Here is a 27,767-nt window from a genome sequence, read left to right as displayed (position 1 = left end):
AAAAAGTAAGTTTTTGAAAGAGAAACACCAAAGTGTGAGGACACGTTTTCTATGAAGGCTTTAGGTTCTGTTATTTGAGTGTTTTCATATTTTCACAGATTCTGGATCAATTAAAACCCTGTTTGATCTTTTCTAACAGTTTATTAATGTCAAACAGTTGCTGTAGATTTATTTCAGATGTAACTTAAAGCAGCAGTGGGTAGAAATGGAGCAAATATGATTAATAAAAGTTATTTTTATAAAGCGGTTACTATATCCTGACAGTAGTGCATGAGACAGGTAATCTCAAAAGATATATCATGTTCCTCTGTGTCCTCCGATGCTCTTAATGGCATCTGCGAGATTTCACAGACCGGAGAAAAACAACCAATCAGAGCTGATTTGGAGCCTGCCGTCTCGGGGCAGCTGTCAATCACTCACCAACTCCGATCAAACGGTCAAACTAAGCAGATATGAATCAATATTCTGTTACTGTAATGCCTATTTCTCTCCTCATATGTCTTCAGAAACATCTTGTAGTGTACTGTTTAGCTGTAAAATGAGAAAGTTTGTGACCCGGCAGCCATGTTGAGATCAGTTGAGGAAAAACCAAGCACCGCCCACCAGCCGGAGCACAGCCAATAGGAATGCTCTCTCTCTGAGTCTGTTGAGTCTCCCGTCACGGGCTACATTTTTTTAAAGCCTGAAAACAGAGCCATGAGGAGGTGCAGCAGTCTATTTATCTCTCAGAACACTTGGAAGTTATTATGGAATCTTTGCCCAATGATGCCAAAAATATTCTGCCTATTAAAGCTTTAACTTTCTTTTTCCTGCAGTGCTGCTCTGATCCGAAGACAAAATGACAGATCACCCACCCAGCCACAAACTGTTCTGCCAGCTGCTGTGTGGGACAAACTGTTACACCTCTGGATATATATATTATTATTCACATACATACTTCATCCCTATTTTCAACTCTGTGTACATATGTTACTTCTCATCATGCATATACTGTACATACTACATCCTGTTTACATTCAGTTTTCTCATCTTCAACTAAATTACAAATTTACATTTCTATTTTCTATTTATTTATGTTTCTATTTATTTTAACTGCACTATTTTATGCCTTAGATTATCATTTTGCTTTTACGTTTACTTGTGTGATTTCTCCTTTTATATATACATATATTATTAGCATTGTTGAATGAACCTGAGACCAAAGATTTGTATTGCAAATGACCGCTTTGCTGGAATTGAGAAATGACAAATAAAGAACCTTGAACCTTTACACATCATCTGATCTCAGTCTCGTCGGTTTCTTACCTGAACAAGAACAAAATATCTTTTTTTCCAGCGTTTCCAGACTCTCTGTCCCACAGCGTACAGGTACCTGAAACACAATATAAACAACATCAGGAGTTTTAACAATTATTTAACTCATTAATAAACCAGATATTATACATATATTATTATTATTAAATATATTATTATTATTATTATTACAATTGAGGTGTTTGTTATAAATTATGTAATTATTTGTTAATAATTTCCAGAGTTTCCAGACTCGTACAGGTACCTGAAACACAATATAAACAACATCAGGAGTTTTTACAATTATTTAAGCCATAAATGAATCAGATATCATAATTAATTCTATTTTAATTATTTTGGGGGGATTTTTTTGGGGATGATGATGATGCTTATTTTTTTGTTATTCAATTAAAGTTTTGTTTTAAATTATGTAATTCTTTGTTAATAATTTTCAATTCATATACTTAAAATCAATCAAATTTGATGACAAAAAAAAAAATAAATAAACCAGATAATTCTCTAGTGTGAGGATTTGTTGCTTTCCTCCGCTGCTAACTAAATATGTTTGAGTGCTGAACTGTTGGTTGGACAAAACAAGACATTTGAAGACGTCGACTCGGATGACATATTTCACTATTTACTGATACATTAGAAAAAAGATGAATTAGTAAATCAAAGAAATGATCAACAGATGAACCGATAATGAAAATAAATGCAGTCCTTTGTGTGGCCATGACGGTGACACTTTAACACTGAGGACACAAACAACAAATAATATATTTGCAGGATCCATTTCTCTACATTTGATGGGACTTTGGAGATTTGAAGAAGACTTCTGACATGTGATGTTGATGTAGATCATTGAATGCAAAAAAAAACAAAAAACAGCTCCTTGATGCATTAAAAGTACATCTTTCCATCACAATGTATTATAACACATTACGTGAACAATTATTAACACATTCATCTCCTCCCCCAGTGTGAGAGAGAAAGGAGAATGTAATGAGTCCTGAGCTGAGAGAGGCCGTGACACAGACAGACGCTCATTGAAGAAGTCTTGAGGAAAATGGAAGAATGACCAGCGTGGCCTCTCAATCAATGGCTGCTCCCGGGCCTCCTGAAGCGTGGGATACAGGCAAGTGCAAGTGAGGAAAATCAATCGATGGCGAGACCTCTTTCTTCAGCCCTGCTGCCCGCCCTTAAAGAAAAGGCCTCCAGTCAAGGCCGCGGCGCGTCTGGACGGAGAATCTGGGCCATTCTGCACGGCTCCGGGTTAACATGTGGCACCGCTCGCCGGCCACTTGTGAAAATGATTTGGCCGTCCGTCCTCCTGCCGGGTTTCAGACATCCATTCACCCGCACGACGCCGTGGTGATGGACTGCAGACTCCAAAGAGTTCACTGCAGGCATTTAACAGTCCTCACCATCTATCTTTAACTGGTCATTTAGCTGGATATTCACACTTTAAGGGCTTTTTTAAGAGTGATGAGACACTGGACTTGTTTTATTAAAACAAAAAAAAATACAGTTTCCCTTTAAGAACTGTCTATGGGGTTAAAAAATAATCAGACGCATTGATTTGTGTGGAAAAATAACCTCACGACACGGACTGGTTGAAGATTTTGGTGATTTTTTATAATAATAATAAAAAAAAAAATAACAGAGTAAATGACCTGAAAGAATTGTTTCATAGATTTTTTTTTTATTATCTTAAAATTATTTCCACTACGTTTAATGTTCAAACACATCAAAAAGCAGTTCTGTCTCCTGTTATATCAAATAATTTCACTCATTTTAGGCATTTTCACTCTTTTATAAGAAAAAGAGGTTAAATAACTTTGAGTATAGATGATTTTTTTTGCAGTGACATCTGCAGAATGTTACTGAATATAAATTCAAGGTTATCGTTTTTGTAGATGTACAAATCTCATCAGCCCATTATGTCGCTAGTTTAAATAAAAAAACATATATATATATAAATACTGCATATATATATATATATTTGCACATTAATAACGACTTAAATCACTTGAAGAAAGGAGGGTTTCTGCACAGTTGCACCAGCAGAAATATTCCACTAAAAAGGTCAACATATTTAGAATTTCCACCAAATATTATTTTTTTAAAGAGCATATTTTACCCCGATTTTCTTTTTGTCAAAACGTCATAGTCTCACAACATTGGCAGATATTTTTAATTTCTTTTAAGAAGATATGATTATAGCAAGTGACTCATTTCCACTGGTGAAGGAGGGCACACTAACTATTCCATTATAATGAGTTATTTGCTTTTACATAAATTCATTTTTTTTCTAATTAATGAGGCTTTTTGGATGAAGAATCATCAATTTCACTGTGTCCCCTCCCCCTGCTCCTGAGAGCAAACCTACCTATTAATTCATCTATTTATTAAAAAGATGCTGTTGTGTTATGCTTCCATAAAAGACCATAAAATCATAAATTATAAACTGCATTTTTTTCCCCATTTTGATCACAGTGAGATCAAGTGTTCAATACGAGCAACAAGTAAAACACAGATGTGACTTCCTCTGAGCTCAGAAACACGATCGGAACTAAAGATTTTTTGCAGAAAACAATGACGTGTTAAATGATCGCAGCAGAAATAAATGTGTGAAGTTCTCCAGTTCCCCTCAGTGACGAACCGCACTGCTGCTCGCATTGAACACGTGAAACATTTCTTCAGAAAACATCAAACATGTTAGACGATCCGTCTGTAAACCAAAACGTTTCCCTGTTTGTTCTCTTTTTCCACTCTGAAAGTCAAAAGTCTTCTTGCATCTTTCGGCCTTTTAAAGGTGTTCAGGTCTGAACCCATAAATAATATAAATGTAAAACAATTTTGAACGAAACATTTTCTGTTTGTTCTCTTTTTCTTTACTTTAAGCAGCACACATTCCTGCGTCAGTTGGAATTTATTTCTTCGCCGTGAGGAGTCATTTTGTTAATCTTGAAATATGTGGAATTTTTATTTTATCAGAAATGACTAATACAGGGCAACAGTTGCCCTAAGTTAGTCTTTGGATCAAAGATTCACAGTGAAAACAGCATCAAATAACCTGAATAGAGGGAAATATAATGAATAAATAAACATAGGATGACACCTTTCAGCAGGTGGATCACTGATTGTGTCTTTAATAAATCAGAAATGACAGCGTAAACACATGAATAAGAGCTGGATGTAAAGCAGAGAAGAGCTGGACTCACTTGGAGACTAACACTGACCCCTTGTGGAGAGTTTGAAAACAGCACCAAATCTGCATCCTGTCTTCAGTCTTTACATCAGTCAGTGTGTTATCAGAGCTGTCTGACTCCCACACTGATCATTATAGTAACAGAGTGTGAGTGCTCCTGCACTATAGGCTGTTAGGACCAAAAGGAAAGTCAGGAAGGAAAACTGAGGAGGAAATGTCTGATCATTTCTCAGTTAGTACATCCTCTCGTCTTAAGACCCTGACACACCAAGCCGACAGGGCCGGGGTCAGTCGGCCAAGTTTTTACAGTGTGTCTATCTAGAGCCAGTGTTTGGTTTGTCCATTCTGGGCTACTGTTGAAACAATCCTCCCTATCTAGATATAAATAGATAGATACTTTGTTAATATTATATTCCATATCTGCCAATAGATCTCCCGAAATTTTACACATAGGTCCTTTAAAAACAAATGGGCCAAAAATATTAGAAAACATGAACAACTCTCTCCCAAATCAAAAAACTATAGTGCCTAATCTCAAACTTGTGATGTCATCAAGTGTGAAGCAGGGAAACTGTTCCATAGACAATGAATGGGGAGAACTGTTCTGAGTAAAGGAGGCTTACCTCTCTGGTTTCTGGCTTTGAGAGAGAGTAGCTCATGTTCACAAATATTAATTGAACTTAACTAGGCCATGGAAATATCATATAGGAATTATTAATTTAGGTGATGTTCCCCTTTAAGAATCTGTGAGTTGTGTATCGAACCTAAACGTGATTTTTAACACTGCTGATCTCTCTGAGTCACTGACATTCAGGCTTTTTAAAACTCAAAACCTCAAACTGTGAAGTAAAAGATCAAAGTGTTGACATGTCAGCTGTCAAAATAAACACAATCACTACAGAGACAAGCACACACGCATGCACGCACATTTCCTCATCATATTTGTGGGGTTTTAAATTATGTTTTGCTGCCATCTTGTGGCAGAAAGTAAGATCTGCACCACAGACACCCTGCCACAATGCCACAATAGGTTTAAATCTGAGACAACATATTGAAAATTTTTTTTTCAAAATTTGTTTTAATTTTAAATTCTTTATTCTATTTTATCCCTTTTTCCCCTTCTCTAATAACACAAGTGTGCTTTTTTTTTAAAACCATAACTTACATACTTACATACATAACATAACAATAACAAAATCTGTTTTAAATTGATATTTTTTTCAATAATTAATATAATAATTGTAGATTATTATTATAGTATTATATGTAGTTTATTATTTGCAAATGTTACTGATGTAAAATCAGTATGGGCGTGAGTGAAAGCACTGATGCTTTCAGTTTAGATAGTGAGTGGATGTACAGCTGGATCACTAAATCAATCAACACTCTGAAATCAAATTAAATAATTATTAGATCAAACGATCTCCTAATAAAACTGAGGTTGAAAACCTCTGATGGATGATGGACATGTTTGAGTTCAGCTGTGACTCAAATCAACATTTATCCGTCTGATGAGAAGTTAAATCTATAAAATCTATTCATCTCTAATAAATAAACCTTTCAGTGTTGACTTTTAATAATAGCTGTTAAACTATCACAAACACACTTAAAAAGTGCATAATTTACATCTTAATTGTAACTGTAATTATGGCTTATATAGTGTTAATAATGCAGCATCATGTCCTGTTTCAGATGTATATTAATTCAGTATGACTAACAGAGTTATCATGTCACCATCATGTGATCACATCCTCACATTGAGCTCAGACTGTTTCTGCTTCTTTTATTTCACCAGCAGATAAAGCTGTCAGCCTGCATTTCTTTTTTCGTTCTCCAAAGAAGTTGGATTTGAACTCATTCCGCGTTATTTTGTCAAGTGGCAACGCAGTCGAAGGAATAGATGTCTGCTCGGCATCATCACACAATGATAACACAACTTACATAAAAACCCTCAAAATAATTAAACAAATAACTCAGGTGTTGTGTCATCTGTCATATTAAGAAATTGCTCTGGGAGGAAACTGACTTCATGTGTTAAGCTGTCCTTCACTTATTCATAAATAAATTGATATTAACTCAATGACAGCAGGAGGAATGTTAAAGTTATTTCAAAGGTTTATTAAACTATGAAGCAGAAGACAAACAGAGGAGTGAAAAAGAAGCAGACCTGGTCTATTGTGTTTTCAGACGTGTTTGGATGTATAAGATAGAGAATGAAAACGGTAACATTAACAACTCTATCCTGCAGACAAATGATAAATGATTTTTAAATGTCACCTATTATGCAAAATGCACTTTTCTATGTCTTTTAAACATCAATATCTGTCCCTACTGTGTCTACAGACCACCATAGTGTCAGAGAAGACCATACTCTCTCTTTTTCTCCTGCTCCAGCTCTCAGAAAATGGGTCTGATAAAACGCTGATCAGAACTTCCTCATGTTGTTGACGTCAAAGACTTTTTCATGGACTGCTAGAACAACCTCTAGCTAGTTGACCCCGCATACGGAGACGCTATTGAATCTCTCGCTATCCGCCATTGATTTCCTCGCTATAATCACGGACCTGCTAACAGGCCAAGCAAAGCATGTTACTAGTTCTATTACTGTCTGCAAGAACCAGCAGAAAAGTCTTCATGTACCCCCATCACCTGAGGACGTGAAGACCCAGTGGATTCACTTTATGTTTTAGGCGTTTTAGGTGATTTTTGACTGAAATGTCCTCACAGCAACAGTAAAACATAAGGGGTCAGTGCACAGCAGGATTCACTTCAAACTGAAGCTCTGGATGGATCCGTACCGGCTGTCTGGGACCCACCTTCAAACTTGGAAGCTGTAAGTTTGTCATGTTTATGATGTTTTAGTTTCTGCCTGTTAACGTTGGCGTGTTGCGCGGCCAACGCGGCTAGCTTTGATTGTGGTAAACATGTTCTAGTAGAACATTAAAATACGTCTATGAACCTGGAAATGAGCATAATATGAGACCTTTAACCTTCATTTGTCTTGGATTTAAACAGACTAACCCTAACCCTGCAGACTCACCCGCTGTGCTTCATGTTGGGGGGTTTGTCCATGCGGACGGCCAGTTTGATCTTCAGCTCTGTGTCTTGGCTGTTCTTGGGGACGACCATCCGGTGGAACTCGGCCTGCTTTGGCCCGTTGGTGGTTGGATTCATGACCACCTGAGGGGGGAGGGCGGGGTACAGAGGAGGGCAGGGATTGGTCATGTTAGCTTGTCAGGAAGATCGCTAAATAACGCTCCAAATTTACGCAAAACTCACAGCCATTTTCAAAGGGGTCCCTTGACCTCTGACCTCAAGATATGTAAATGAAAACTGCATCTTATTAGATAAAGCAAATGTTGACAAACTGCATAATTTCCAGTTGAAAAAGGGTAATATATCACAAAATAATTTATCACAATACTCAGCGTATCACAAAATGTTTAAAATCACAATAAGATCTTATCATGATAAGATCGTATCGTGGAGCCTCTGGTGATTCCCATCCCTAGTGTTTAGGATCGGTCAATCAGTTTCTCCCACAAGACACACGTTTTGATATTAGGGGTTATTAGTGGTGGAAATGGACAGAATTTACAGGAGGAAGTGGAAATCCACCTCTTTTCATTCCCCCAAAATCACATGTTGGCAAATTCCTGGTTCTGTTGTATTTTACCTTCTGATAATCACAACATGTCAGACAGCAGCTGTGAGCTGAGAGAGTCGGCCAACTGGCAGCCGCAGCTCATTTCATTTACTGTGTTTTGTCTTCAGTGTCCTTCAACTGTCTGCTTCACACACACACACACACACACAATCTGAACTGTCTGCCTTCATCTCAATCGTGATTCAGCTGCAGCGTGTGTGTGTGTGTGTGTGACTCATGTTAACATCTCCAACACCATGAAGGACGTCTGAAACTTTCGGAACTTGGCCGACATCGTCAGTCACCGTCCAATCAGAATCAGTCAGTAATTTAACGGCCCCAATCTGCACTGGTGGTTTATTTCTCCGGAGGAGGTAACTATGGGTGTAAATTACGACGGAGTACTAGGGCCATATTGAGGGAAAAAAAAATAAATCTGAGATTTCGATTATTTTAACAATTTTACGTGTTATGTTAGAGGGGAAATAGAGCAGCGTGTCGCCTGTTTGAAAATGTGTGTGAAGTTATTCTTTAGTTTAGGTTTCACAAATAACCAAATACTTGGCACATCAGCACCACATTAAGAGAAAAAGTTGAGAGTAGAGCGGTTCTTGTTACTTCCACCCCTCATGGCGTGATATGTAAGGGCTAATGTACAGCGAGCTGGTCATTGTTGTGAAACAAACCCCGGGTCTTGCATCGCCCTGAAGGGGTTTATTTCACAACAATGATCCACTAGCTGTACCGAGATCAGAACTGCATCCATAGCAACGGTCTGTTATACATAGAAACGGTCTGCTATAAAGCAAAAACAGACTGTAGAACGGCGTGACTGACCAATCAGAATCGAGTATTCAACAAAGACGAGTAATAATGAGCTGTAAGATGTTGTTGGATATATAATTCAGTTGTGGTTTGGTTTGTTGCTGTGACCAGACATCATAAGTTTTTTTTAAAATTTTTTTACAGAAAGCATCCCATTTAAATTCCTGAATGTATTTAAGAGACTGATCATAGATAAACAAACCCATGTTGTGTTGTTGTGTGTTGTGTGTGTGGTTCAGTGCAGTTGGACTCTCACCCGGCCCAGCTCCTTGTCCTCCAGAGCCAGGACCCCGGTGCTCTCTGTGAACAGCTTCACTTTGACCGAGGGCAGAGGGTGAGTGGTGGTGAAGTCCCCCTGAGTCCCCCACCTGAAACACACAAGGATCCTCTTTACAGCTGGGCACACACTGGGTGTGTTTTTATTGATCTTGTACGTTTACTGAAGTGTCAGTATTTACTCACACGGCACATTTTAATCATCCTGTCTGCACAGCCAGAAACTGACACTTTTTGCTCACACTGTGTGAATCTGTATGGTTGTACTGTACGGGTGTGTACCAAGCCCCGAGGAAGAGCGCTGGTCGTTTACGCCAATTTTCGTAGTGGCCAAACAGCGGTACTACAACTTCTGTGTATGTTACGTGATGCCATCGGGTCAAAAAATACTTTTTCCCATAGACTTACACTTGGAAAGAGACGTCTGTAACTCAGTGGATAATTTTTATTGAGGTGAATCAACCGACCGTGATGACAGCGCAAGCCGTGACGTTCGGACCTCGTGACCGAGCCATGTGACCGCTATTGCGTATGTTCCATGGGCCCAATGGATGCGCAAGATCGCTGGATGATCCGGGTACTTTTCCAGTCGGAAGTCGAGCCATTTTGGCATCATGCGCCACTGAGCAACTGTCATAGGAATGAACGGGGCCCCGCCTCCAACGCTGTATCCAGTTCTCTTAATACATCCATGGTTTGTGCAGAAGACCTTCTGGTGATCCATTTTTCTAAGTCTGATCTAAATTGTTTTCTCTCCTGTGTTTATGACTTAAGAACAGGTGATAAACAGGTTTTGCCAGGATAATCTTTCTAAGTTCCTTAATTATTTTTCCATCTGTGAAACAGGTGGGGAAAAAATTTGTCGAGCGAAACCTTTTTTTTTTGTCAGGATCATTTCTCTAAATGTTTGTTGAATACTCACTTCTGCCACAAGAGGCTGAAGTGCACCACTTGTAATTTGTCTTTGATTTGGACCCGCTGTTTTCAAATCCTTTGTAAGGTCGTCTTTCATTTATTTGATAGGCGTGATTAAATAGTTCCATATAATTTTGGCCCAACGCTATATGCCTGGAAAAAAAAGTATGGAAGAGTTGGATGAGAAGGAGGAGCTCCTGTGCCTAGAATTAATACGGAGAAAAAGAGAGAACCAAATGAGGAGGTGGTATGTGCGGCCTCTTAATACAACCCAGCTCTGATGTCCTATCAAACTTCTGCGACGTCGGCGGTGCCCGGCGCGTAGTCGCATTTTTCAGGAGGTGTGCGGCGTGTCTTTGCAGCTCTCTGCGAGCTCTGCAAACCATCTCTGTGGCTCTGCAGAAGCTGTGCGCAAGCTTTTCCGCAGAAGTATAAATTTGGCATCACAGTTAGCATTCCTATACAGGCCCGGTATAGCTTGCATTATTTGTGCAGTGCAGGGTTTTTAGGTCCCAAGAATCAGACAGCCTTCACGTGTGAATCTGAGTATGACACACTGATTTTGTTCTCAAAAACATGAACAAAACTCAGAGTGTAGCTACTGCACAGAAATGATTATAATGTACACCTCAAGCTTTTTATATTTGCACGCTCCACAGCCCACAGGACGAGGCGTCTTCATTGTTAATTGCAATCACTCTGACACCACAGCGAGCAAAGTGAACTTCTACAAGAGGTCACCCTGCAAACTTTGCTCAGCTCCCTGTAATAGCATCACATCAGGTCTTAGTCACAGATCCAGAGGCAGTAAAGTGTCCCATCAGTGTCGGCTGTTATCAACAATCACTTATTGTTCATCTCACAGAGACTCTAATGGAGCAGACTGACGCCTTCTGCTCAGGATGACAGACGCCGCCATTATACACACCGGGATCCAAGCTCCCATCATTACATGCCTTTATGTCTAAACTGTCATGGTAAGCGTGTAAGTGTGTGTGTGTGTGTTTTTTTTGTTTGCGTGTGTGTGTGTATGTGTGTGTGTGTGTGTGTGTGTGTGGTGCACAAATGACTAGTGACCCCTCCACTTGTTGAGGGCGAGTAGCAAAGCAGTTTCCCCAGTTTCCAAGGCAACATTGTGCGGAAAGGTGTTTTCACTTCACACAAATACAGACATCAGATCAGTAAGACGGAGGACAGACACTGATACAAACAGCTCTGACCTCATGGACTAACTGACCTGAGGTAACGGTTTAAACGTAACATAATGACCGTTGTTATTATGGTTTCAGTTCAACTTAACCTTGAGCATTAAAAACATTAAAACCAGATGGCGGTGAAAATAGACCGCAGGACAGATTTAAAGGTGAAACCTCAGCTGCTGTTTGAGACAGAAAATGATTCAATTTCACACCTGCAGCCTGAAAACTCTGGGTTTACCAATACTATTTATTAGGGGTGGGAAAAAAATCGATTCACCTGTTTATCGCCCTTTTTTTAATTTTTTTTTACAATTTTGAAATTGATTTTTTAGTGACAGAATCAATATATTTGCTGAGTCTATGCGGAGGTAGAATGAAGTTACCGCTTTTACTGTTGTAGTCTGAGTAACGTGACGTCTTATCCGTTCTGTATCCTTCAACCAAAACGGCGGAGGGTCTGCGTGGATACGACCTGCACCCTCACATGTTAAATCCAAAGTGGTAAACACTACACATCCAGTAAAGTATGGAAACACTTTGGGTTTCACACATTGCAGGAAAAACAGAGCTAGACATCACGGCTAAAGCTGCATGCTAACTCTGTCATGGACAGGAAACGTTATCGTATCGCGGTAACGTGCGGTCAAGTCAGCCGTCACGCTCATCTCCGTGGTCAAATGGGCCGACACTACAACTGTAGAGCAGCCATATACTGACATTTATGTTAAATGCAGGATACACGTGTGACTACTTCTTCACATTTCAAAAAACATTTTCATTGGTTGTGCTTCTAATTGTATATTAAGGATGGGCATTATGGTTTATAAATAATATCGATAGTTTTAGACTATAACGTGATGTACAATATATATCCCAATGTTTTCTTATTTTCTTTAAAATAACATAACTGTTTGATTGAACCCTTTGATGCGTATGCTCATACCAGCGTGATCATTCTAGTGAACTAATCTGAACACTCTGAGGTGGTGTACTGTCATATTGAAGTCAGATTGGTCTTTGGAAATGTATTCTTTGGAAAGGTATTCTTATTAAGTTTGACTAACTATTCACACAATTGAAATTACATTTTTCTTTAAAATACTGTTTGCATGTGGTAGTTTTTTTAAATTATCATTAATTTTATTCATTATTTAATACTTATTAATTTCGTTTTATTTCTTTATTTATTATTGACAGACTGACTGACTTTGTGTTTTGTGATAATTAGCTAATGTTAGCATGCCACCAAGCTAAAGTAAGATGTAGAACGTAAAAAAAAATGATTTAGTAAATCACTAGTTTACACACAAACTTAGTGATGGATTTACAAACAGCTGGTGCAGCTCAGTTCCATTATTTTACTGCCTTTTGTTGCTTTGACACTAATTTAATTGCATGAAATCTAAAAATGGGTGGTTAACTTTAACTGTGACTCCTGAGTCAAATGTGTCTTCCTGTTGATCCTCTGCTCTTTATCATCAGCTAGTGTTTGTCTCTGAGGCAAATTGGTACATAATGTATAAAATTGTTTGTGTTTTTGTTTCAAAATCTGTTGACAATCTAAACCCTTTACTTTACAATTGACACTGAGACCCACATTAGTTTCACCTCATTTTCTTGACGGTGAATTAGTTTTGTGTGTGAAGCCCTGCAGCGGGTGATACAGGAGTTAAACAAACTTCAATTACACGGAAAAAGTAAACAGATTTGATTCATAAACCTTTGTGCACCTCTGCCTATCTGCAAGTTAATTTTTCATTATGTATTGAAACAACATATTCAAGCCTGGAGGGAATCTAAAAAAAAACTGATTAGTACAAATCAAGTACACTCCTGATAATTATTTTCCAAACATGAAGAAACGGTGTTTTGGTCCTTTAAGTGAGTCTCAAATGCTTGACATTCCGGAGTAATTAAGGGTATCACTAATGAAAAGGTCCTCAGTGATTAAAGAGCCGCTACGCTACGACTGCAGGAGTCATCAGAGCAATTGGACGACGGTGTAATCACAGCTAATCACGTTGTCTGTGTAATTATAGTTAACTACGATGTCATTAAGTGTGCGGGGGTGTTATTGAAGATGAGGGATGAGGATGTGCGCTGCGGGCTAATTACAGTGAAGGTTACAGGACCCGCAGTTACAGCGCAGGATCCCTGTTGACCAACAAGGTCGTCAGGTGACCGTGGGCTCCTTTAATTGGCTGTGTTTGGTGATTCTGGTGGGCAGAGGGCCTGTCAGAATAAAATAAACTCTCCACCAGTAGCTGGAGCATGTGAAAGGGCAGCCTCATTACTGTATGGACCCCGACTGTCCGACGGCCACCGCCACCAAGAATATGCAGCCCTGAGTGATGATCAGTCGCCGGCAGGCTGCAACGCCATGGTGAAGAAAATAAAAACATTTTTCATTTTTCCATGGACAATGAAGCTTTTCACACAGACCTTCTGTTGCTCTGAGCGAGCTGGAGGAAGTGGACATATTTTTTCCTGAAGTCAAAGGCGCTTTCTGTATTTCTGAATGATGTATTTCACTTTTACAGTACAGACATTGCACTCGTGATGCCTCATTTGTCTTTCATTGTACTATGAAACTGTTATTTCCATCATAATTCATTTTTTTATTGCCTCTGTGTAGCTTTATGGTTGCACAGCAGTATTTAGATATTAATACTGTAATAACTCATGTCATTGTATGTTGTGTAGTCCCATCAGAAAAATGGTTTGTTTAATATTAATACCCTGGGTGTTGTAGGAAGACATGAGGGAGCACTGAGTGAAGACAGAAGCAAATAATCAACTTAGACTGTGTTCACACGGGGGGATGTGGGACAGAGTGAAATGTTCCTGAGAAGTCAACGTTGTAATGAAGTGATGTCAGCTGAGGCAGTCACTGTTTACTATGGCTGGGAGGATACACCTATCTCCCAATTCGATACTATCACGATACTTGCGATTCTACAAATATTTTTTTTATTTTTAGCGATTTATTGCGTTTTTTGTCAACTTTTTTAACACTAGACCATGGCAAAAAGTTGAATCATACACTTCTGGGGACTTTTACTTTGGAAAATATCTAAATTGATACATTAAAATGTTTGATTTTCTGCATGTATGTAGTCAGAGATGTCCTGAAGTCAAATATATCAGTCAATGTCAGGAATCTTTTATTAAATTTCTTTCAGAAACTAACGAATCAGGCATTACCTGTTGGGCTTGAGTTTGCCATGTTATGATTTGAGAATATTTTTTATGCTAAATGTAGTACCTGTGAGGGTTTCTGGACAATATTTGTCATTGTTTTGTGTTGTTAATTGATTTTCAATAATAAATATATACAAACATTTGCAGAAAGCAGCATATTTGCCCACTCCAATGTTGATAAGAGTATTAAATACTTCACAAATCTCCCTTTAAGGTACATTTTGAAAAGATAAAAAAGTATTTTTGATTAATTATTTATTAATCATGGACAATGCAATTAATTGCGAATAAATATTTGAATCGATTGACAGCCCTAATGTTAATGTTAGCCTGTTGGTATTATGATGGGACTATAGCATGACCTTTAGCATGTCAGCAAGGTAATGTTAGTATTCAGCTTAAAGTTTTACTGTAGAGCTGAGCCTGAGAAGCTGAGACTGAGATGTCCTAAAAAGGCCACCGTACAGAGGATAAACCCAACATGACCTTCCCTCTGGCATCACCTTCAGGACAAACTTTATATTTTATACCCCGCTAAAGGTCATGAGTTGAGAATAGAAAAGTTGTCTCCATTTTTCATCTATCCACACGTTTAGTTTTCTGGTGTGTAATAAATATTACAGCCTCATGGGGGCGCCTGTCTGGCTACAAACCAGACCGGCTCATAAACCGCCTTCCTGCAGAGCCCCAGGTGAGACTCCGTAATGAAAAACATCAGAGGTCTGACTGGGACTGTGAGGGGTTTGAGCTCAGCTGGGCTTTCCGCCAGAAACCAGTGAGAGTGTTTATATTTTGTATGTGATGGTGAGGAGCGACTGACTCCCATCACGGTTACATAACAGCCTCATCGTCTCGCTGTTTCAGCCTTTACTGGAGAATGAGAGACAGCGCTCCGGGCGGCTGATGGTGAGGGTCACTTCCCTGGTTGCATAAAATGTGCAGTTCGTCTTCTGCTGTTTGCATTTCAAAGCTGTGGTTCAGTTTCAGGTAACTGTGTTAAGGAGGCTTTTCACCGAGGTCTGTGTTCATTTCATCTTCAAAAGTGCAGACTATAATCCAATTAGGAGTCAAGAGTGAAGGCTCAGCAGGCTGTAAACTGAGTATTAACTCATGTCTCTCCAGTACCAACACGCATTACAACCTCTGAGCTTTCTGTCACACGTTGTCCATCTACAGACACCTTGAAATATCAATCCACACACTCAAAATCACAAAAAAATAATTTAGTTTTTAGGTGTATTTATGCTGCAAAACGACAGCACCATATTAAGCTGCAGCCAGGCTGGATCAGAAGATACAGTCACTGGTTTGATTACTTGAAAATCAACAGCCAGAATAAAATGTCAATCCAAAAATTCGAACATAGAAGTTCATTTCTGACCTCAGAATCGGTTTGTTTTGACAAAATAATCTCTTGATTAACGACATCTTGTGGTCATCATCAGTATCGATAAATGAAAAACTTTGGTCACATGATAGCAGGTATTAATTAGAGGAACTGGAGAGAAAAAAGGCGGAACCAAAGCCACTAAGTTTTGTTTATTTGCTCAACCATTTAAAGCAGAGCTGTAAAACGAAAAGTGTCAAGTATTGAATATGATTGCATCAGATACTTTGTCAGATTCTCAGAATTGTTTACTTTTCCAGAAACATATACTATGACTTTTCATTAGGGCTGGGACGATACAGCTACCACCTGATTCAATACTATCATGATATTTGGGTGCTGATTCGATATGTATTGCAATTTTTAAGTATTGCATTTCAACAAGTATTGCGATCGATATTCAGTATTAGCTCTGCTTTTCCTGCAGTGTGTTTCCATACTTTACTGTATGTGTAGTGTTTACCACTTTGGATTTAAAATGTGAAGGTGCAGGTCGTATCCACACGGACACTCAGCCGTTTTGTACTTCCTCGTTGCGGCCAGCTGCGGTTTGTTTTGGTTGACGGATACGGAACGGATATGACGTCATGTTACTCAGACTACAACAATAAAAGCGGTAACTTCCTTCTACCTCCGCATAGACTCAAATGAAGCAAATATATCGATTCTGGCATTAGAAACATAAACTTCAAAATCGTAAAAATACATAGGTGAATAATTTTTTTTCCCACCCCTACTTTTCATGTCTAAATATAAGCTGTAAGATACCATTAAGTACCATTCAGAGGTGTTCATGCCTCCATCTTTCAAGCCAAGCTCCAAATGAGTTTTTCTTGTTGTGACTCCACTGTGATGTTTGACCTTCACTGTGCAGAATGATTTATGTGCAGAGTTTGTTTCAACATTCATCTGCTGAAGTGGGAGAGTTTCTCTCTGCTCACCTTAAATCTCAGTTTAAGGCGGATAAGGAGGATTTTATTGTGAAATGCGACGACAGGTATTTAAAGTCTGACAAATGTTTATTGTGTTCGTGGCCTGACCGAGACACTCTCAATAGAGCAGTAGGAACAGGAAGTAGAACTCACTGTGGTCTGGAGGCTTCAGCCTGGTCCGTCTGCAGCTTTTCTCCTCCCTCCACCTCCATGGTGCAGTAAACAATCCGGTTTGGAGCCACAGACTTCAGACCCTGGACCTCCACAATCACAATCTGGAAACACCAGCAGAGGTGCTTGTGTCAATTACTTTCTCAAGTAATCGTTAGAGATGTTCCGATACCACCTTTTCCTTCTCGATACAGAGTACCGATCCAAAAGCAGTCTGTTATAAACACTTCATTGTTTTACTAGTGGGACTTTCCAGTGTGAAATATTGCCAAATTGTTGACATTTTGCTAGCTCTGGCATAACATGGCAAAATGCAGCCCAACACGCAACAACAGCTGTCAGTGTGTCAGTGTGTTGACTTGACTATGACTTACCCCAAACTGCATGTGATTATCATAAAGTGGGCATGTCTGTAAAGGGGAGACTCGTGGGTACCCATAGAACCCATTTACATTCACATATCTTGAGGTCAGAGGTCAAGGGTCCCCTTTGAAAATGGCCATGCCAGTTTTTCCTCGCCAAAGGTTTGTGTAAGTTTGGAGCGTTATTTTACCTCCTTCCCCACAAGCTAGTATGACGTGGTTGGTACTAATGGATTCTTTAGGTTTTTTAGTTTCATATGATACCAGTATCTTCACTCTAGCTTTAAAACTGAGCTAGAGTTAAAACAAACTTGCGTTAACACATTATTATCGCGTTAACTTTGACAGCCCTACTTAAAGGATTAACAAATTATCAAAATTGGTATCAATTTTCAACAACTGTCAGAATTTCTACCTCGTGTTCTTGTATTTTTTCTTAACAAGGAAAGGAGTTTTAGCAGTTATCTAAGACAAGTTCACATCCACACACACAGACCTCCAGCGTAAAGGACAGCACAACGTCAGACTTGGACAGGATGTCTCCCTCGTCTCCCATGTCCAGGAAGGAGTTGTTCATGGAGGAGCGTTTGAGCTTCTGTTTGAAGTCCGGACCTCCTTTGGACACCGGCAGACTCTCCAGGTTGGCCATGAGCAGGTTGACCGACGAACGCAGCTCCTCCACGTAGAGAGGCTCCATGTCAGCGGAGATGAACTTTGGGTTTCTTCTCTCCTGCAGGACGGACAGTCAGATTTACTTCACATCAATTTCTTTATGTTTTTGGCAGTTCAATTATGAAAACATCACAAAAATAGGGCTGAGCGATATGGCCAAAATCTCGATAGCAATATATTTCACAATATAGCATGTTTTCTGGTAGTTCAATAAATAAATAGTATGGTAAAGCCTATTTTTTTTATACTCCTGTGTGCATTAAATACTTGACAAATGAAAGTTACAGAGTATTTTCTCATTTAGTTAAGAGCTTTAGTGCAAAATTATAACACTTTCTGACAAATTTGAGTTTGTATGTGCTTGTTATTATCAATTTAGACGATATAATTGTGTATAATGAATCACGATATATGATGTCATCACGATATGATTGAATTGGAAGACGATACATTATCATATTGACTTTATCATCCAGCGCTACACAAAAAAGTAATAGCCACCAGATAGTTAGAAGATGAGTCCAGAGCTTCCAGACTTTGTTTCATCTACAACTCAGTTCACCAACATGAAACTGTGACTACAAACCGGTCAACGCAGATGACCACCCAGAGCCTGGTTCTGCCTAAGGTTTCTACCCATTATCTCTTGTTGGGTCTCTGAATTATAGAGTACAGTCTAGACCTGCTCTACATAAAAAACGTCTTGAGATAACTTCGGTTATGATTTGCTAGGCTACTTTATGCAAATCATGGGTATCCGTTGCGACTCACCGCCTCTGGAAACTCCCTAGAAACTTATAAACTAACCGTTGTCGATCCGAAATAAAGACAGATTTACCCAATGCATGGCTTATTTCTCGCATAAAATGTTTTCATAAACACATTACAGTGAATTATTTCCGTGATATAAGAGAAGAAAGTTTCTAAATGACTTTTGCGTTTGTAGGGCTGGCCCTCTGCGGTCCAGCCATAAATAGCAACATACTTTAAAGCTGCATTCATTGATTTTTTTTGTATCCACTCGGGGGCAGCAGAACGAGCTGTGAACACAAACATTTGATATATTATATGAACAGCTGCCTACTTCCACTTCTTCTGGCTGTTAAGCTGTTAGATGTTTGACCTTCTTCACCAGCTAGTCTCTAACTGTGTCTGTCTGCTGTTTGCTGCTGGGCAGGTAGAGAACAGCTCTGCTGAAAACAGCTGCCTGCTGGAAACTTTGAGACTGAACCAAACAGTAAAGTAAAACCAAAACTAGGAGCTTAAAGAGGCTAAAATGAGACGAGACAACCTTTCACATTACAGAGTCATTCATCAAATAAAAATATTCAATAGAGCAGCTTTAAAAAGTATCTTGTTTTTATCCGTTTTATGCATAGACTGTATAAGAAGTGGATGTAGTAGGGGGGAGCTAAGTACAACCGAATGCTGAATAAGACATTTTTAGGCGACAGTCAATCACAAGATAGCCTGGTCTATTTGACTCTAAATGGGACCATAATTTACAAAATGAGCATCATGCTGTATTGAAGAAAACTTGAAACTAGCGATTGAGACCATAAACTCATGTTTACATTGTTTACTGAGGTAATAAATCAAGTGAGAAGTAGGCTCATTTTCTCATAGACTTCTCTACAATCAGACTTATTTTTGCAACCAGAGGAGTCGCCCCCTGCTGGCTATTAGAAAGAATGCAGGTTTAAGACACTTCAGCATTGGCTTCACTTCTCAGATCCTGGAGGTAGCCCACTGGTTTTACATCGTTATGACATGATGTGCGTTTCTCACCCTGGCAATCTTCTCGGCCAGCTGTAACCTCCCGTCCAGCTCTCTGCGGATCTGAGCCGCCTGCTCGTCCACGTTGTCCAGCTGAGAGAGAAAAAACAAAAACATGAAGCTTTTCATCAGTCAACTAATCAGAGAGCTGCAGAATCAATAAACCAATCAAAAGGTGAAGTAGAGACACAGCAGGAGAGGTCTACTGCGAAGAAGAGGACTTAAAGGAGGCTCAGTCGTGTACCAATTAACCAATTAGCGGGTTAGGTGGTAATAGACGGCTGTAATTAGCCAATAATCAGGAGTGAGGGTCTGAGTAGCGGTTCAACCACTTCATCATGTTTCTCGAACAATTACAGAAGAGAGATGTTCAATCACATTTATTTTCTTTTTTGGTGTTAACGCTGCAGGTTGTTCGGCTGCCGTTCCTCTGATGTCCACTAGATACTGCTCCGAGATCACACTTACTGTATTGAAGTGAATGGGAAAACTCCAAACTTCTGTCTCTGGTGGTTTCAATCTATTGTTTCTTTGTGGCTGGAAAGATATTAGGATATCTGTTCCCAACCATAATCCATGTCATGATATGGAAATTAGGCCGTAAGAAAGCTCCTAATAATAGAAGAACAATTTCTAAATATCAAGTTAAATCATGTTAACTTTTACAGTATAAATAAATGAGGGGCTGTCAATCGATTAAAATATTTAATTGCAACTAATCACATGATTGTCCATGGTTAATTGCGATTAAGCGCAAAATAATTACACATTTTGTATCTGTTCAAAATGTACCTTAAAGGGAGATTTGTAAAGTATTTAATACTCTTATCAACATGGCAGTGGGCAAATATGCTGCTTTATGCAAATGTATGTATAGCCCAACAACAGCTGTCAGTATGTCAGTGTGCTGACTTGACTATGACTTGCCCCAAACTGCATGTGATTATCATAAAGTGGGCATGTCTGTAAAGGGGAGACTCGTGGGTACCCATAGAACCCGTTTTCATTCACATATCTTGAGGTCAAAGGTCAAGGGACCCCTTTGAAAATGGCCATGCAAGATTTTCATCGCCAAAATGTAGCGTACGTTTGGAGCGTAAATTAGCCTTTTTCCCGACAACCTAGTATGACATGGTTGGTACCAATGGATTCCTTAGGTTGTCTAGTATCTTCACTCTAGCTTTAAAACTTGTTAAACTTGATGTCAGCGAGCCTCAGAGAGGAGATGAAAGCAGGGTGAAAATTGAACGAGATTTCCTTACTGGGCAGAAAACAGCGCCTCGTTTCACCAATCTGTGATGAGCAGAGGCGTCTAAAATGACAATGGGAGATAAAACAGCTCTGATGGAAAGTGGCCTAAAGCCAAAGAGACAAGTGGAACCTTCAGAGTCGATAACGGAGAGAAAAGATAAGCTGTTTAATTTGAGCCTGTTTTAAAATGGGTCCCGGAGAATCAGTTAAAATCAGCCGTCAGTGTCTCATTTACAGAGAATGCAAACTTCCTTTAGTCACACTGAGGAGTTATCCAGACCTGCAGCTGGGGAGAAAAACGCTGAGCAGCAAATTATGAACCAACGATCAAACTACATCAGGTTCTCATCCTGGACTGGATGGATCCTGGATCTAATCTGTGACTCTCACTCTTCATTTGGCAGCTTTCCTACGACAACACCCTCAGCTGGAAGGATCGAGCTGTCTGGTCCTTCACGCTGTTTGTAAACTGACTTACACTGACACTTATCGACTGCAGCCTTCTTCATATTTCTGATTGTAGTTCCTGAAATCACTGAAGGGATTCTTTAGAGTTCTTTGGATTTTTTTTTTCTTCTTGTTTTTAGAACCTGTTTTTGAAAAGTTGTGTCTATTTATTGTACTTGTTCCCTGGTTTTAGGAATATTCAACACATCCTCACTCCCAACTCATCAAACACCGGCACTTTGTTAAGGCCCCTCGGCCTGATAATTTGATCTGACAAAAATGCTATAGGAAAAGTTAAGGTCACCAAAGTCATCAGAATTCATCTTGAGGGGAACATGAAAGTCTGCACCAAGTTTCATGAGAATCCATGCAATAGTTGTCCTTTACAAGATCATTAGGATTCATTTTCTGAAGGTCATTAACATCTGTAAGAAATGTCATGGCAATCCAAAGAATAGTTGTTAAGATATTTCTGTTTTACGGTTGCTGAGAAGAGTCGAACGAATGCAAAAGACACAAAGCCAATGCAAAAGCCACCACGCCAATAGAAGAGCCACAACGCCGATGTAAAAGACAATGCCAATGCAAAAGACACAACGCCAATGCAAAAGACACAAGGCCAATGCAAAAGAAACAACGCCAATGCAAAAGACACAAGGCCAATGCAAAAGACACAACACCGATGCAAAAGACACAACGCCAATGCAAAAGACACAACGCCAATGCAAAAGACACAACGCCAATGCAAAAGACACAACACCAATGCAAAAGACACAAGGCCAATGCAAAAGACACAACACAAATGCAAAACTGGAAGTGAGCAACAACATTGACAATGAAACAGACCAGCTATTATTTCACATTGTGGCTTTTGACGTCGTTCAACCCTTCTCAGCCACCGTACAGTCTGGAACAAAGTGGTGGATCAACTAAGCCACAGACCAGCATTACCATCTATAGATGCTGCTAGTGTGGCTAAAATGTCAACAATAGATGTCATGACTCAATGACCTGACACAAAAAGAAGTTAGAGATTGAATATTAGTAGTTTAGCATCCGAAAAGGGAAGAATGACAACTTCAGCAGTGGAGCTATTTCAAAAATAGTTATTTCATATATTATTTAGTTATTTAATGAAATAATATCGTCGCTGTCACTTCATGTCACCACTTCCTGTTGGGGCTGACACCCGCCTGCACTAATTGCTCAGAGATGGAAATTAGTTCATGGATGATTTGACAGGTTTTGTTTCTGCTGACACTGTTCAGTCGACAAAATGTATCAGAAAGCTGGTGGAGTGGATCCACATGCAGAGAATCTGACATCGAGAGAGGAAAACTGTGTATGACATGTTTAGTTATTCTGCAGTCGTTGCTGGTGAAGTCTGCTGATCACCGAGTCCTAATTAACTCAACACTGTGAGGACGAGAAAGGAATTCATTATCAGAGTGATGGAGGTCAAACCAACGTGCACACGTCTGACAGATACACTGTTAAATTCCATGTTTTTATTGTTTTTCTCATTACTTAGTAAGTGTTTATCAAATGTAGAGAGGCATCAGTGTTTGACAGTGGTGGTGGAGGTCAAAACGTGCTTATGCTTAAATGATAAATATATTAATAAATGCACAATATGTCATTTTTCTGCCACTGGGGTTCTCTCAATCAAAGCAATAACAAGTTTGGTGACGTGGTGAAGCAGCGTGGGATCATGGGAGTAGTTAGGATTCCTTCAGTGTTCATTGTTTAGGAGTTTTTTTTACCACAGAGGTCTCCTCCTCTCTAAAACAAACTGATTAAAATCCCGGAGGGGCTGCAAGCCGAGCTGCCGCCAACGTTTGTTCAGCTTGTTTCTCTGATAACTTCAGATCCAGAAGTCCGATGACTAAAATCCATCATCTAGTTAAAATATAGAGTTAAAAGCACCAAGATCCAAAAAAGTGCATCGTAACAATGTGGCTTGAAACTGGATAAAAAGTCAATTTATGACCTCTTCTGGCAGACAACCTTAACGCTGACTCATGCACAAAGAGGATAAAAAGACGCCATTGACAACCAAACGAAACCAAAAGTTACCTTGATTAAAATTACAGATTTCTCAGGTTTGAAGATTGTTGGAAATATTTGGGATAATGTGAGCAAACAACCCAACAAAATATCTCAGTTTTAGTTTTTAGACATTTTATTACGGAAAAATTACATATTCTAACTTATTCTATAACGCATTAACACAAATTCGTATTAACGCCACTAATTTCTTCAACGCATTAATGCAACTTATGTTTTTTAGGTTGTAGCAGGCTCAGTTTTAAAGCTGAAACTAGAAAAACCTGAGGAATCCATTAGTACCAACCATGTCATACTAGCTTCTCGTGAAGGAGGTTAAATAACGCTCCAAACTTAAGATACATTCTGGCGAGGAAAAACTGGCATGGCCATTTTCAAAGGTGTCCCATGACCTCTGACCTCAAGATATGTGAATGAAAATGGGTTCTATTGGTACCCACGAGTTTCCCCTTTACAGACATGCCCACTTTATGATAATCACATGCAGTTTGGGGCAAGTCATAGTCAAGTCAGCACACTGACACACTGACAGCTGTTGTTGCCTGTTGGGCAGCATATTTGCCCACTCCCATGTTGATAAGAGTATTAAATACTTGACAAATCTCCCTTTAAGGTACATTTTGAACAGATAAAAAAATTAAATTAAAAATAAATAAATATTTTAATCGAATGATAGCACTTGTATTTAGTTATTTTTATTGACTTTGTGTTATTTAGCTTTGTTTTGAGGACGTTTCTTTCTTTTTGATCTTGTTTCAGTTTCCTGCAACTGTAAACTTTGCAAACTTAAAACAATATACAATACACAATTAATTATTTCAGTTAATTTCCAACTAGATTTCCAAAAATTCCTCAAAATAAACTGTGAATCAGTGTGTCTCCATCTACTACGTTTATGTGGGTAATACTTTTTTCTCAGCCACCTTCTCTGTTCTTTATTCTATATCCTGAAGAAATGTAACAATGCAGCTACAATGACGTAATAATAAAGAGGAATTGGAGATTGTGCCACATCTGTCATTTGCTAAATCTATTTCCATCATCTTCTCTTCATCTTCTCTTTGCCTTAAACAGGTAACTGGAAACTTCCTGATTGTTAATACGGCTGACTGAATGGAGTCTCTAGATACTGATGATGAAAGTATTACTGGTTTAGTTTATCTGAGCTCATGTGTCAGTCAGGAGTGTGATTTACTTTTCATGGTCAGAAAAACAACTGCTGCACGCTGTTGCTTTACATTCCTGGTTGTGTCTCTGGTTATTTACAGAGTCAAATCTATTCAACTTTACTGAGATAACAGAGCTCACAATATGTCCACCGCTGATCAAACTCCCTCTGCACAACACGTTTCAATCAGCTGAGTTATACAGTATTTAATAGATCTGAAATTCACTTGATCTGCTGTTGATTCATTTCCTCCCCTGTAAGAGGATGAGAGACGACTACTGACACACCCACAGTTTGGCTGCATGTACTAAAATTAACGGGCACACACACACAAAGATCAGAGTACATGCTGGTTTTGTTACCATGACTTCTATTAGACTCTGTCTTTGTTGGCAGCCTTTCTAATTCTGCCTCACAGAGCATTTCTATGACAACCAGCCTTCATGTGACTCTGTTAAAGTCTCTGCAACATGTCAGAGAGGCTGAACCCACAACCTGTTATACACTGACTTAAAAATACATGGAGGAATGTGTCCGGTAAGCAGCACTATAACGCACTCCGATCATGCTCTCAATTTTAAAGGGCAGACAGCGTTAGTTCCTTTCTGAAGCTACTGAGCTGCAAAACAGGGGATGGAGCCCTCAACCCTCAAGGTGTTCAGGGCTAAAACACTTTTGTACATGCACAGGTTGTGCCCTGTGCTTTTGCCCTGCGTGTTAATAAATAGCCAACTCCATTAAATTCTGTTTATGTCATGCTACTAGCACTACTAGCTACTGGCCGATAGCCGGTTGTTTGGGAACAGAGACGTTAATACATCCACCACGGTGCAGGCTTACAGCATACAGCCCATGGGTGTATTATAAGATAATAAAAGTGATGAATTACAGCCAATATATCAATTTTTACAGCCGCATACAGCTAGCAGGAAGCTGGCAGAACCGGATATGTCATTTGAGCCTGCAGGGCGGTGCAGTCCCGTGGGTCTGATGCACGTTCATTATGTCGAGGAAAATAACTCTGGATTCAGCTGTTAGTTCATTTTACAACTTTTAGGACATCATGATTTAAATGAGGGCTATTTAAGTGTTCGTACTGGGAAGTTGATTTACCTAAAAAAAAATGATTCTCTCATTTACAGATGTCTCTTTATACATCCATGGCCACAGACTCATTGGCATTTTCAGTTCGAAAAGGCGACAGCGCTACCGCAACGCCATCTAGCGGCTGTTGTCAAAAAAGCGCCGGTGTCTCATCTCTTTGCTTCTATTCTCTTTGGTATAGTCACTAAGACTCTAAAACCAAATATTTAGCAAAGACACATGAGTTCATTTCTTTCTGCTGTAACCAGACCTTTTCTTGAAGTTGTTTCATCCCATTAATGTACACAGATGGGAGGAGAAAGGAAAGAAACTGGAGAAAATTTTCAAAAAAACATTCTGTTCAGTGTAAACACGACTTCATGTTGCTTACTTAAAGTGCTGAACTGAACAGCACCAGAGGTCTCTTACCTCTGCCGACATGCATCATACATGATCAAAGGAAGAATCTACTAAATATAAACTCTTCGGGGAAATCTGAAAAAAAAGCCTTGTTTTGAGCGTTATGAATAGGGCTGTCAATCGATTCAAATAGTTAATTCTGATTAATGTATGCATCGCATGATTGTCCATAGTTAATCACAATCAATCGCAAATTAATCCCATTTTTTATCTGTTCAAAATATACCTTAAAGGGAGATTTGTCAAATATTTAATATTCTTATCAACATGGGAATGGACAAATATGCTGCTTTATGCAAACATATGTATATATTTATTAATGGAAATCAATTAACAACACAAAACAATGACAAATATTGTCCAGAAACCCTCACAGGTACTGCATTTAGCATTAACAATTATGTTCAAATCATAACATGGCAAATTGCAGCCCAACAGGCAACAATAGCTGTCAGTGTGTCAGTGTGCTGACTTGACTATGACTTGCCCCAAACTACATGTGATTATCATAAAGTGGGCATGTCTGTAAAGAGGAGACTCGTGGGTACCCATAGAACATAACATTAATTTGCGTTAATGCGTTATTATTGAGTTAGCTTTGACAGCCCTAGTTATGACAAATCATTTTTTTTAAATGATCACAAACAGTCCTTGGATGATTAAAATTGTGCACATTCTGCATATTACACCTCAATATTAATGAACCAAAGCAACAAGTTACTTTTGTTCTCTTTGATGAATATGTGTCCTTCAAACCCGTGCTCATTTACAGTGGATTAGCAATGACTCAGTGTCTTTCACATTTACAAAAAGGCACAAACAGTCAGTGGAAACCGACCCAGCGTGATCTGGCACCGTGCTGCTCAGTTCTGGAGGAAACACTACACCAGAATATTCAGAGAGCTTTGTCACTGCGATCAGAAATAAAGAGAGCAGAAAATATAAAGGGGTTGTACAACTTCAAGTTCAACTTTAGCTGCATGGCGAAAGAATCTGACTGGATGTTTCTTACAGCAATGCTCTCTGAGACTCATAGTTGGCTTCTCTGTTATGTGACCTTTTTTTGTCAATGCAGCAGATTTTTTCAGCTTCATTTCGGCTGATGATTCATCCTGTAGTCCATTCATCCATTCATGTCTTTCACAGTGACCTCACGCTGTCAAATGGAGAAAAGAACAGCATTCTTGTACTAATATTACTGCTGAAGAGAAATCTGCAGAACTACAGTGAAATTCAAGAGAAGTGACCTCACTTCACTGTAATAAAAATATTGAAAACTTGATATGAATAGAAACCAATGAGGTAAATACTGTACCCAGACATATCAGCATTTCAGCAATCATCCTCAGATATTTCATTTGTGTAACAGCGTCAGTATCAAAGTGAAAAGCCCCCATTGTTAAACCGCCATCTTATTACAAACTGTGCGTCCTGCTGTGCACAAACACAGCTGATCACAGACCAG

At 39.1% G+C, this 27,767-nt stretch overlaps 1 protein-coding gene across 6 annotated transcripts in view; it reads right to left on the bottom strand.

Annotated features, from left to right (window-relative positions):
- The window catches only part of cadps2 (Ca++-dependent secretion activator 2), a 206,068-nt gene that overhangs the window by 97,840 nt on the left and 80,461 nt on the right, over positions 1-27,767 (bottom strand). For all 6 annotated transcript variants that reach the window (XM_037767073.1, XM_037767075.1, XM_037767076.1 and 3 more), the window contains exons 4-9: positions 19,879-19,959; positions 17,915-18,148; positions 17,039-17,160; positions 9,232-9,343; positions 7,545-7,684; positions 1,306-1,372 (exon numbers count right to left, since the gene is read on the bottom strand). In XM_037767073.1, the coding sequence (XP_037623001.1) occupies positions 1,306-1,372; positions 7,545-7,684; positions 9,232-9,343; positions 17,039-17,160; positions 17,915-18,148; positions 19,879-19,959 (756 nt within the window). The remainder of the gene's footprint in view (positions 1-1,305; positions 1,373-7,544; positions 7,685-9,231; positions 9,344-17,038; positions 17,161-17,914; positions 18,149-19,878; positions 19,960-27,767) is intronic.

This window comes from Sebastes umbrosus, chromosome 4 (assembly GCF_015220745.1).
Source record: "Sebastes umbrosus isolate fSebUmb1 chromosome 4, fSebUmb1.pri, whole genome shotgun sequence".
Classification (NCBI taxonomy): Eukaryota; Metazoa; Chordata; class Actinopteri; order Perciformes; family Sebastidae; genus Sebastes; species Sebastes umbrosus.
Note: the sequence above shows the minus strand (reverse complement) of the source record. Positions and strands in the feature narration are given on the sequence as shown.